The sequence below is a fragment of the Cataglyphis hispanica genome, chromosome 3 (genome assembly GCF_021464435.1).
Source record: "Cataglyphis hispanica isolate Lineage 1 chromosome 3, ULB_Chis1_1.0, whole genome shotgun sequence".
NCBI lineage: Eukaryota > Metazoa > Arthropoda > Insecta > Hymenoptera > Formicidae > Cataglyphis > Cataglyphis hispanica.
In genome coordinates, this window is record NC_065956.1 from 4,480,931 (window position 1) to 4,494,013 (window position 13,083).

General features: G+C 36.2%; 1 protein-coding gene across 4 annotated transcripts in view; it reads left to right on the forward strand.

Annotated features, from left to right (window-relative positions):
• Positions 1 to 13,026, forward strand: part of LOC126848392 (knirps-related protein-like) — a 122,700-nt gene extending 109,674 nt beyond the window's left edge. For 3 of the 4 annotated variants that reach the window (XM_050589261.1, XM_050589264.1, XM_050589262.1), the window contains 2 exons: positions 4,953 to 5,030; positions 7,918 to 13,026. In XM_050589261.1, coding sequence (XP_050445218.1) covers positions 4,953 to 5,030; positions 7,918 to 9,048 — 1,209 coding nt within the window. In that variant the 3' untranslated portion in view covers positions 9,049 to 13,026. Of the gene's footprint in view, positions 1 to 7; positions 65 to 4,952; positions 5,031 to 7,917 lie in introns of those variants that run through there. The other variant, XM_050589265.1, reaches the window with a different exon arrangement.
• The last annotated feature ends 57 nt before the right edge of the window (positions 13,027 to 13,083 follow it).

Genomic DNA, 13,083 nt, shown 5'->3' on the forward strand with positions numbered 1-13,083 from the left:
GCGATCGCCGTATTGATTAACGTTCGAGCGAAATCTTCGATCAATTTGGATATGAACGTGCGCGGTGAGCTGATATTTGGAATGATACCGAGCAGTCTGTAAGCAATAAGAAGATGAATCGCCGTCGGCCGCCGCTATGACTATATCTACGTAACAAATCTTACGTACATAAATATATATATATATGTGTGTGTGTGTGTCAAGTCTTTTGATACGGAAAAAAGAAATATGGGATCTCTATTTGTTATTTAATAACACATCAGTTGTGTTTTTCGGGTTTTGACCTTCTACATAAAAACAAACAATAAAAACATACCTCTCTTTTTACATTCTTGCCGCGCTCGTGCTCAAAATAATTCCATCGCATTATTTCTTTCTTTGTTTATCATTATTCTAATAAAGCTGATTTACCATTACCGTAAAAGTAGAAACGATTTTATAAAAAGATGCGATAGTAGAAAGCGAAAACAGATATAAAAGAAAATAGTAATATAGTATTTTTCATGATAATACGCGAAAATATCTTTGAGTGCTTTTTCTTTAAAAAAAAAAAATTTTTTAAGGTTTTATTTTAAAAGTTTTAAGGACACATTTTTTAAGGAGGATTTTAGGTGTATAGTTAAGTCTTTATATCGCTTTAAAAATTCGAATTTTACAGTTTTTTAAGCAAGTTTTATTATAGGATGTAGTTTTTGGAATACAATAGACAAAAAAGTTCAGTTGTTATTTCCGGATATATGTTATACATTCTGACCGCAAAATTTAGGGCGGGTTAAAATAAGTCTTTTGCTGCGAAAGAATAGCTCAAGATCTTCTTAACGTTCCGTTGCTAATTTTCTGTTGCTATTATCTTTTCAAAGAAATAGAAATAGAGGTAGAAACAGGGAGGAAAAGAGAGAGAGAGAGAGAGAGAGAGAGAGAGAGAGAGAGAGAAATACTTTTTTCAGCAAGAAATATGGAGTATTAGATTCATTTTCTCTATTTAGCTACTTCAATAGCAACTCAAAAGTGTGCGGATGAGGTGAGAACAGTTTTTTTTTTTGTTAGAATCATTCCCATTTTTCTTTTTTTTTTTTTGGTCGTGAGTCTATTTTTTTCGGCGATGAAAGACACAGTGGGTGGTTGTTTGTAGAGGATATCGGCATTAGAAAGGAGACCAAATGCGGCACAGTTTGCAGGAATTGCAACGATCGAATGCTTTGCGAGCGTTCTGACAGATGTGCATCAAATGTCTCGCAGTCACCGCCGATGATCACCGGGCAACTCTTTGCGATCCGCGGGAGTCGTTACGATTCTCACGGCTCCGCACAGATCGGCGCTTGCTTGGTGCAACAGTCCGCAAGGTCAGGCCTCGTGGCGGTCCCCGACGATCTTGGCGATGATCGTTGCCGCCGAGATCCGCTCTCGATGATAATACGCGCCGAGTCTCGTCGTCGGTAGACAGGAGTGCCGAGAGACGAGTGCTTATTACAGAGTACCTTTGCGCCTGCACGAGTGGGCCGCCGATCGGCGGCGAATCGAAGATCGGATCGTCTTTTATTATTGCCGGATGCTAGATTCGCACGCTCGTGTCCGGGTGTCCCGAGAAGAGTGACTTGTTTCCGCGGCAACGCTTCGTTACGACAATCGTAAAAATCGGTACAACTGAGCAAAGGAATAATGAACGAACAGGATATCCATCTTAGAGACCAGACTCTCTTGCTGTCATGAGGAAACGATCATCGAAAAATTGGAGGGAAAACAATAGCTTGCGATAATAACTTGTAATCTCTAATACGCGAGTCGCGCGAGCTATTACGATTACCGAGCCGTGAATCAGCTGTTTGCATGCGCCGACTGAGGCGGACAAAGATCGGCGTAACAAGCGCGCGGCGGCCACTTACGTTGTCAAGTGTAATTGTGAAATTTTCGATTACGCCGAATAATTCTCGTGAACCAAGATAAATAGCGTTTATTAATCACCTAGGTAAAACCAACGATTTCGTTTATAGAAATATTGCATCAAGCAAATAAAAATCATCTATCACTATCGGTATTTTTATGTCTACTTTCCTTAAAATTTTTCACATACAATCGTCATTTTTTAAATGTTTTTAGTAATGATTATTACATTTTGTGTACATATAATAAAATTTCAATGCAATCTTCTCCTTTTTCCAGATTTCTTTTATTTTCAGATTTCTCTCTTTAGATCTTCAGCTTTTTTAAACGCATATTTTGATTTAAATATTTTGATTTGTGTTATTATTTTTCTTTGCATTTTGATTTATTTTTTACATTATTAATTACTTTTACCTAACAAACTTCTTGTTGTGGTCGTATGGTAGAAGTATAGATTTCTTATTTTAATTAGATCTTGCCAAAGCAATTTCTAGCAAAAGAAATTATAATCGTCTCGCCTTTTGCATTCGTCTATTGATTTATTTTTTTTTTTTTGTAAATTATATCAATTACTTACTATCTTACTGTTTTTACTCAAGAAAGTTGTTATTAGTTGCATGTAATTTTTTATCTTTTGAATAGTATTATATAGTTTATATTGTAAAGTAATTATTATATATAAAGTAAAAAAAAGAAATATTTGTATATTATCAATTGATTATACATATTTTATAATTTGATATTTTTGTTTGTTTTATAATACTCTGATTTTTTATATTTTACTGCTATTATTTATTTTTTCAGCGGAATCTAATTCGCTAACCTCGTTTGATTTTATCTGACGACATTGTGTGTATCTTGTTGCGACACCTCAACACGACACAATATCATTTAAACATCGCGATTGCATCGACGTGGAACGTATGGGCATCCACCGAATGAGATTTACCTGTTACCGGATGTATTTCTATCTCTGTTAACACAGGTTGCTGTTGATCAGGCGTCGCGGCCGTGTTGGTTTATCATCAAGACGAATACCCCTTAATCCTTATCGATGAAGAATTCAAATTTAAGAAAAAAAAAATATATATAATAGAATAGGCTCTCCAGCTATCGTTAATGAATAGTATACTGAATAATTTAGTTACAATTGAGAAATACGCGGCGGCGTTACTCAAGTTTGTCATCGAGTATCTACGAGCAAACAATGCAACATGAAACTATGCTAGTTTTTCGACTATATCAAAAAAATATCGCAAATTGTGGCAACGAGCGATCATGAAAGAAGAGATAAATTAAAATAAACTATTTTAATTATCGATATAAATCAATTTATAATATATATAACATCATAATAAATCACATCGTAATGTGATTTTGTGCTGCGTGTGTAACACGGCGGGAAATAAGCGCGCGAACACAGTAAGTGAAAAAATATGAACGCGGAATTGCGTGGTGGTGCGTACAAGTGTAAACCTGTAGAATATACCGCGGCAGAAACGGCGGCATCCGCGAATGACAAGTGTCAACGACTGTTGGGTGTAGGTCAGGAGAGAGAGACTCCGTTGATCAAACAACGCAGATGTCTCTTCCATTAGTTGAGATTTACTTTTCCATTTAGCGACAGTCCGTCACGTATGAAAGTCGTCGAAGGTGGGCACAGTTGTGCCCTCGGGCCGCGGCACAAGCATCTAGGTCACCGCTATTGTCCCATATATTCCTGATCTTCTGACATTTTGTTGAAAAAAAAAAAAATAAAATAAAATCCAAAGAAATATCGAGAACGCAGATGACGCGCGTCGGGAATGGACGAGTTCGTAAAAGAAGAAACGAATAGAAATAAAAAAGAGCAAGGAACATTGCGGAGGTAGGATAGTCGTTTGTCTCTGTTTTGGAACGCGGCGTCGCTTCGCTGGCCTACACAAATGCACGTTATGCAAGGGATCGCGGCGAGGAAATAAAAGCGACGAGGTGTGAAAACGAGACCGCGGAGCCACGGTCCATTTTCTGGACGATCGGCCAAAGAAGGCGAAAGGAGCCGGCTCGGCGGAACGGGCGCGAGAAAGAGAGACAGAAAACACGGCTAAGGAGAAAAAAAGCAAGCGCAAGAGTTTTCCGCTCGTTGAACGTAACACGCACCGCTTTGCCACGATCCAGCGATTCGCGTGCGCGCGCGGGCTGCACTGCAAAGCGGCGCATTATGCAACGCGCCTCTTCTCTTACTCAATCGCGCGCTCGATCGGTGTAGGCGCACGATAAAGATTGCATCGCCGACTTGTCAAACGTACGTGTATCTTCGATCGATCCACTTTCCGTTTCCGTCGCGTAGGAAGTGATTCGTTAGAGAAACATCGCATTATCATTTTATGGTATTGCAACAAACTTACATTAGTCAGCTTCTTATAATTTCAGTATCTAATAGTCTCTCAGTTTCTAATATCTTCTGATATATATATTTATAAATTATATATTCAACGAATATTTATAACATGATAAGTAAGATCTGAGAAGAAGTATGAAAATAATGACTAAATGAATTGTTTAGAATAGAGTATAATTGGTTGAATAAATTTTTGCTATCTCTATTTTACTCATTATTTTGGGACATTGTCTATATATTATTGCACAAAGTAGTGCATCATCTAGAGGATAGAATTCACTTTCACAAATATTGTACAATTTCTTGTATATAAAATTAATTGATAAAATTTTAGCTATCGCATACATTACCAATATTGTTAGCATAGAAACATTTGGTATTTATACAAGACTAAATTTCTATTGCGAAAACAATAAAAAGTCAATAGCAATTATATTTTATCAGATTTTTGTTTTACTTTGAATGCTATGAATAATACACAAACTATTAAATACATTAAAGGATTGATATTTCTTTCGAGAGAAGAGATATTTTTCTAAATACACAATATCTGAAAAAAATTGAAATTTTTCTTTGCTTTAATCTCTGAGATAATATGTGTAATAACATTTTTAAAATATATATAATTCACATGCAGCTCGTTAATTCAATCAAAAATCGACTACAGTACAACTATTGTTTTCTCTTGCAGATGAACCAGCAATGTAAGGTATGCGGCGAACCAGCGGCTGGCTTCCACTTTGGCGCGTTCACCTGCGAGGGCTGCAAAGTAAATCTTAATATTGTTTAATATCTAAGTCTTTCTGTCTCTTTCTTTCAACTTTTAAAATATTACGACGTTGAAAATTATCGACAAAAAAATCATCGATTATGGTAAATCTTCTCCCTCTGTGCTTAAATTTAATCATCCGTACATACATCTTGCGCTATGATTGCGCGATAAATGATTATTTGGTCTAAAACTATGGCGTTCTAAATACAGGCACTACCTGCGTAATCATCATTCGTATTTTTTATATCATTGAAATATTGAGATAAGTATAAACGAAAACAAATAAATTAAATTAAACAGAAGGAATGACATAAAACCGAGAGTCCAAACTTCTTCGCGTAATGTGATCGCCACCGCAAGTGGGGACACGCGTTCCGGAGAATCGCTCCACTGAGAAAGACAACAGGCATAAAGGAAATCGATCTCGCCGTCAAAAAAGCGCGGCTGTGACCGAGAGAGAAGAGAACCTCGCTCCTGATCAATCGGTCTAATAGCGATGATGTTTTCCTCGGCGGCTCGTTCGCACTTTTTCTCGGTCGGACACGCTGCGCCGAGCGGGGCGACTCTCTTTCCCGTGATTTCGCAAAGGCCCAGAGTGGTAAGCGAGCGGTCGCTTTCACGAGTAGCTCCGTAGCCGAGGTTAAACGTTCGGTCAGGCATGCGTGTCAACCTACCTCGAAGAGGTCCAAAAACCGGCAACAAGCATACGCAGGCGATTCGATTAATAAAAAGCGACACGCCAATCTCCGCGCGGCATCAGAACGCTCTCGTTCGAGAAGCGTGAAGCGAGAAAAACGAGAGCGGCGGCGGGGGAGGATCGCGGAGAGAAGGGAGAACTGACATGCTACGATGGGCCTGAAAACGAAAATAACGAAACGAAACAATGTCGTGCTGACGTAATCGTGAACTAGGGCGGAAACAATTGTGGCGGACAAGTGCGAAGCACCGGAAGCGGCGTCTCGAGGCAGCACGATGATCGGAACGAGAAAGGGGGCCTCACACGTGCGTCCGCCGCGGATTTCCTCCTCTCTTTTTTTTTTGTCTCGTTGAAAAATCTCTTAAGGAAATGATTAAACTCTTTCGCGCGTAGAACTAGAGACGCCATAGCGAAATATTCTGAAAAGACGTGCGAAAGATAAGAATAGGATTAAAAGAAAAATTTAAAAAAGTTTACTGCAAAGAATAATAAATTTTTGTTCGTTAAGTCGTTGTTCTTCAAGTATATTTAACATTTGACTATGATTAAAAAGAATTGCGAATTAACGCACTACAATTCAAATTTTCAAAATTCATTAATTTCTTTCTTGCGAATATATTAAAACAAACTTCCGAAAGACTCAATAATGATCATCCGGCTGGTGCTACGAAGAAGCGTGTTGTGGCTTTCAAGTGGGGCCGTTTGCATAACTTCAGCGTGCACGACGAATGAAGGGGGCGTGCGGCCCGGGAAGAGGGGGCACGTAATAACGGTAGCATTTTCTCAATTGTGTCATCGCTTCTGAAGCGTCGCGCGTTCCTTTTCTTATTCGCGTAAGCGACGTCGGCAAGAAGGTGGAGGACAAACGGCGTCGACGGCGAAAATAAGTGGAACGCGATGCCGGCCCATAGTTCTCGGCAATGCGCGCATCGGGACCACCATGCCGCAGGAAGAGCTCGTTTCCAGGACAAACGAACCAGAAACGATTAATAATATAGCGTGCGTACGGGGCAGAAAAAGCGAAAGTGGACAACGCGGTCGCGCGGGCGTCCCTTTAAATGCTCGACGATTCGCGATGTGACAGTCCGTTGTGCGCCGAGCGACATATTAATCGCGACGATTGAGAAATTCTAGATGTCAATTCAACCGAAACTGTTGTCTCGCAATGATCCGATTGTAAAAGAAGCAACATTTCGCAATATACGTTTGAAACTATTATAAAACGATTATTTAAGATCCTGTCAAAATGATTGATATATATCAATATCCATGAAATCTTCTCTACATACGATGAAAATTGTGATAATTTTTTCTAAAATTTATTTTAAAATAAAGAAATTAAAAAATAAGTTCATTTATATCTCGGTCGAAATATGTATTATATTATGTAAAACGGTAAGATAATTTTATACGTGTTTTCTCCTGCGAAAAAGGAGGAAAGGAGAAAGAAGCATATAGACAACATTATTGCTCGCGACACGAAAGCAACGAGCACGGTGTCGGAATCACGTGGAATTGCACCATTTGGGCAATTAGCGCGAGAACAACAGGCCGCACGCGCCTCCGACCGTCGACCTCACCTCCTCTCCCCTCCCCCTCCTCTCACCCCCCTGCCACTCGCACGCCATGAATGAGACAACGAGAGCGTACGGTTACACGCTAACAACTCCGACATTACGTACCTGTTACAAGTGTTACAATGCCGTTGCAGTATCGTGCCGCTGGTTTCTAAGCCTTTCGTCTCCCGTTTTCGCTGAAACGTGGCTCACATGATGATTCCATGATTTGACAACAAGTCGATAGTAACTGATATTGTCTTCGATAGAAATAGCGCAAATGGACCTGTAAAAAATATACAATAATGAAAATTAAAACAAATGTATTTTTTAAAAAATTATGTGGATTAACTAACTGATGAATATAATCATCTTAATGAAAAAGATATCTCGTTCCCAAAAAGTTCTCAATGTGTAGATACGCTTCAAGTTTTTTCATATTATCAAATAACAATTTACTATAATTAAAATTTGATATCTTATAAATAAAAAATTAAATTAAATTAAATTAAATTCCTTAATTTTTCGTGTTACGTTATATCCTTTTCTGGAAAATTATTTCATTGCATGTGTTCTGCAATGTATAATGTACTTATATAATACTAATTGATCTAATTAATTATTTTTGCAGTCATTCTTTGGGCGTTCATACAATAACCTGAACAGTATCACCGAATGCAAGAATGGGGGCGAGTGCGTGATAAACAAGAAAAATCGTACCGCGTGCAAAGCCTGCCGCTTAAGAAAATGTCTCCACGTCGGCATGTCCAAGTCTGGTTCACGGTACGGCCGCAGATCGAACTGGTTCAAAATTCATTGTCTTTTACAGCAACAACAGCAACAGCAAATAGAACAACAACAGCAACAACAGCAGCAACATCATTACACGCCGGCTATTCTCGGTCGGCAGCAGCTGCCGCATCAGCTCTCGCAGCAGCCGACGAGCTCTCCTATTCACGGTAGCCAACGCAAGGATGAAACCATGATGCTCAGTCTAGACGATTACAAGAATTCGAATTCGCCCAGCATCAGCTCGCCCGAATCTCACAATAGCGATAGCTCTGTCGAAGTCTCCGAGAAGAGAGCGGTCTTCATCGGACACCCCAGCTTACGACCGCTGCATCCGCCACTGCAGTTGCAGCAGCCTGTGGCTGATCTGTCTGTCTTGAGCAAGGAAATGATGGGTCTACCATTGGGCTTCCCACTCGGCAATATGTCGTTGCTGCCATCGGCTTTTCTGCAACCGCCTGGTCTTACCATGTTCTCACCCTACGCTCACATCTACGCGACGCATCACGGCGCGTCTCATCCTTTCATGACGAACCATCCGTCTAGCATGCTACGGCGTTCGCCGGTGACGAATGATGAGAGCAACAGTCCTACGACATCCACCGTGACATTGTCGACGACAGCAACGATTGGATCAAGAATGTCGACGTCATCTGTCAACGAGAATGATTTTTGCGAGAGGAACAACAATAACGATCGATTCTGCCTGGACATGGACCTGAAGAGTGAACGGACGTTGTCGGAGAGATCGCCGACTCCGAAGGAAACGCGAACTTCCGAGGACGAATCATTCGATTGCAGTTCGGAACGAGAAGACGCTTGTCAACCACCGCAGGATAATCCGATAGATCTTTCCATGAAAACCATCGCGATACCTGTGAACAATCATTTGCAAGACGACGAAATAGAAAGCGCCAGTGACACAGAAAGTTCGTCCGCGAAGAAACCAATAGATTTAACGACGAGATCCTAAAGTCTAGAACTTTAAATAAAAATAATGAGAGAAATTGAAAAATAAAGACATTTATTTTATATTCTCATTTCGCTATTATAGAAAGATCCAAGAGAAACAACATATCGGAATATCTCCGTTGTAATAGAGAAATGAAAAAAATATCTGCCTGATTTGAAATTTTGTTCCTATTTTTTCAACATTTTCACATTTTATTCCAAAGGATTTCGATAGGTTTAATTTATACAGAAGTTGAGCTCCTACTATGTATCTCAAATAGAAGGTAAATGCGAACAATTTTTCTCTTAAAGATTTAAAAGAAGAGTTTTCGACAAAAACTATAGGTTAAATAATTTCATAAATATCAAAGATAATATAACTATCTAAAATATCAAAATGTTGAATTGAAAATTTAAATAAAAAGTAAAAGAAAACTTTTGGCTTAAATGCGGAAAAAGTTTTACACAATTCGAGATGGCAACTCTATTGTAAAACATTTTCCTCGGATATTTTTTTTATATTTTTAAAAATAACGGAAATATTCCAATATTTCTGGTAAACCATTTTTTTTATATAAAATCTACATGAGCAATATCATTGTCTTATAATTATTTCATCGTTTATGACACAAAAATAATCGTCACATGAGTAATTCTCCAAAAAAATGAAATTGAAGGTATAGAGCGAAGAATTTGCAAAGGTCGACAGATTTAATGTCCTTACCTATAGAAACTAGATAGATAAAAAGGAAATAAAAGAAAGCAGATATTTATTTTTGTGTCCCATTGTTCATTATAAGACCCTATATAGAGTGATTTTTTGCCGCGTTATTTTATCGCTCGTATATAAGAAGTCTAATCGCCATTGATAATCCTTTAAGAGAGTAAAATCCGAATAATTTGAGTATTATATATAATAAATTAGATATATAAAGCTTATGTGATATTTAAACAAGTATGTTTAAAAATTATATATTATATATCTTTTATTTCATTTTATTTAATTGATGCAGTCAACGACAAAAATATTTTAAGCAATTGAATAGATGCAAGGAAAACGACTTGATCTAAACTGGTTTATAGCGAAAATATATCTATTATGATCTATCTAAAAGCATGCTTATATTATCGAATAAATTTAGAATTATTTTTATATTTGAAAGAATATGAGATAAGGGAATGTATACATTATATATATGGTATATCAATATATACTGTATATGTCTTCATCGTTTTTTTACAAACATGTATATATATATATATATATATATATATATATACATATATTTATGTCGCATTTTTTTTGGAAGAAGGCTGAATTTATATAAAAAATATCTGCGACATATAAATTAAATAAATATTAATATGTACCATATGCACCATTAATATGTAACATTATGTACATATATAAATATCATGTTCACTCTTAATACACCAATATATGAATAATGATAATAATATATGTATATATAAAAATATATATAACAGTATATGTATATTAATATACATATGCTATGTATATTAGTTTAAAATAGTATTGTGCGTACGTGTGCATAAAGTAGGTATTAAATCTTATTACATTTATACATAGATATTACATACAAATTAGATATGTCATTCTCTTAAAGGTACAAATGTAAAGTTTTAACAATTTTAAATGTATGTTTTAACAATAAGCACATCGAATAGCAGCGTCAGTGATTAGTATTAGACTTAATGGCCATAATATCGTCACGGTTATTTGCGATATCAATTAAATAAATAGACTTGTCAATCTGATTTAAAAAAAACTGTTACATTTAGTAGGATTTAATCCGAATGTTTGCATTATGAGAAGTTATACAAAGAAGTATCCATCGCGAATGAGCAACAATACTTTCAAGTACATATATTTCTGAGACACAAATGTAGACGATAAATCAACAAATTCAAAATGCTGCAAAAAATTTTAAAATATGTATTTTTTATAATTTTTATAATTTTATAAAATGTATATACATTTTTTTTTAATTATAAAATTTAATTATAAATTTAATTATATACATAGATATATTAAGGATTAATATCTCTCTTTTTTCTTATAATTCTAGAATATTTTGCACATTTCATATTTTTTATTCTATATTTTATTATTTTTGATAAAATTTTTTTAATTTTTAACATGTAACAAAAAAAGATTTGAATAGATCTTTTTTTCTGCATTTATATTCTATAAAGATAAAATCTCGAGATGTAAAATTACAACAGTATGCATAAAATCTTGAACAATGTTTTAATGCATAAGAATTCGTATAAAAAGAAAATAATTTCCTAATTTTTTACCTTAGGATTGAAAAACTGTTCATAATGCAAACACTTGCGAGACAACTGCATAAAAAACAGCGCATGTGAGATGTATATGCTGGTGTCATATGAATGACAAGTTTCGTTTCCCATCCCTTAATTACTTTCTCGCGCGCGAATTCCTGTGGTCCCTTTCTTCGCTCACCCTTACTCGTGAACGAGCCTAAGTAAATGCGAGGCACGTGCGCTCCATTCGCACAAGCAAACCTTGTGGAAAAAAAATTACGACGGCCGACATCTCAATTCTGACACAAGCAAGCCGTCGATCGATGGTCGCTTACGCAACAACCAATCGACTTTAACGAGATTCCGCCGTTTTAATTAACGAGCGCACGCGTTCGCTCGCTCCTTCATTCGCGATAATCACGCGAGACGAAGACGAACGACGGAGGATAGGAACGTCGTCCGATAAATACGCCGCTGTAGCGCACGTGTACACGCACGTGTACACTCACATGTAACATTGGTGGCCGTTTTATCTTACAAATGCTTATCTTACAAACCGATATCGTTTCCGCCACCGTGACCTTCACGTCTCCTCATAATGTATCCGGAAGCAAAGAAGAAACGTTCGCAAGAAGAAAACCTCGGAAATATCGACATTTTCATTTTTCATTTACATTCTTTTTTAACATGATAATCATTTCTGTCACGTAATATATTATGACAGATTTTTTTCAAAGATGAATTTTTTGCCTGTAATCGGTATTAAAATATTTTAATGTAAATATATAAAATATGTATACAAATTTTTGTAACAGTCTTAGCTTTTTAAACTTTATTAATTTTATCTTTTAATTCTTGAACTTTAGATATGCACAATATATATTACTCATTTTATTATTATTATCAACACTCGTACTCGAGAATTTTGTCTCTCTAAATAAATTCGGAAGGATTCATCGTAGACATTGAAAATTTCAAGTAAATATGCTCTCCTGCGCGCCCAAATTTTCACACAGGTGTCACGGACGATACTTAACGTCGTTTTTTTCCGGTAACATAACTGCCGAGCACAACTTCGCTTTTAAGACGGAATCACAGCGTGATTTGTAGATTAGTAATACTTTTCTGGAATTTAAGGCAGACTATGTGGAGGACATATAAATTAATAAGCTCGCGATCCGGTAGACAAAGAAATTGTCTACCGAATCGTATACCTCGGAAGTCCAGCGATCGATGCTTTGAGATTTTCATCGGGGAAAATAAATGAGAGAATCTGGCGACGATTGTATTATAATTCAATAATTATTTAACATTAAAAAAAATCAAAGTTTTATTATATTTTAACTAGACATTGAGGATGTAAATGTAAATATATTAAAGTTCTCGTCCTTCAATTGTTTCTAGCTAGTCGTTAGCTTAATAAAAACAGATCTGATATTAATATATCTTATATGATAATCACGCGGTTGCCACTCTCCCGAATTTGCTTGAAGTCTTCAGGAATAAGATCTCTTGCTTAAATAGAAAATTTTCGGGCTATATGAAGCAAATCATTATTTCTTTCTTATTTTTTTAGAAAAAATAATTTAAGAGTACTATTAAGTGTAATAAGAACATTTAAAGAATTTGCTGTTGTAATTATTGTTGTTGCGTTCATATATATATTTTATCTTGTAAAAATGTGATCCTTAATCATGTATATATATATATATATATATATATATATATATATATATATATATATATATATAAATTTGAGAAAATAAAA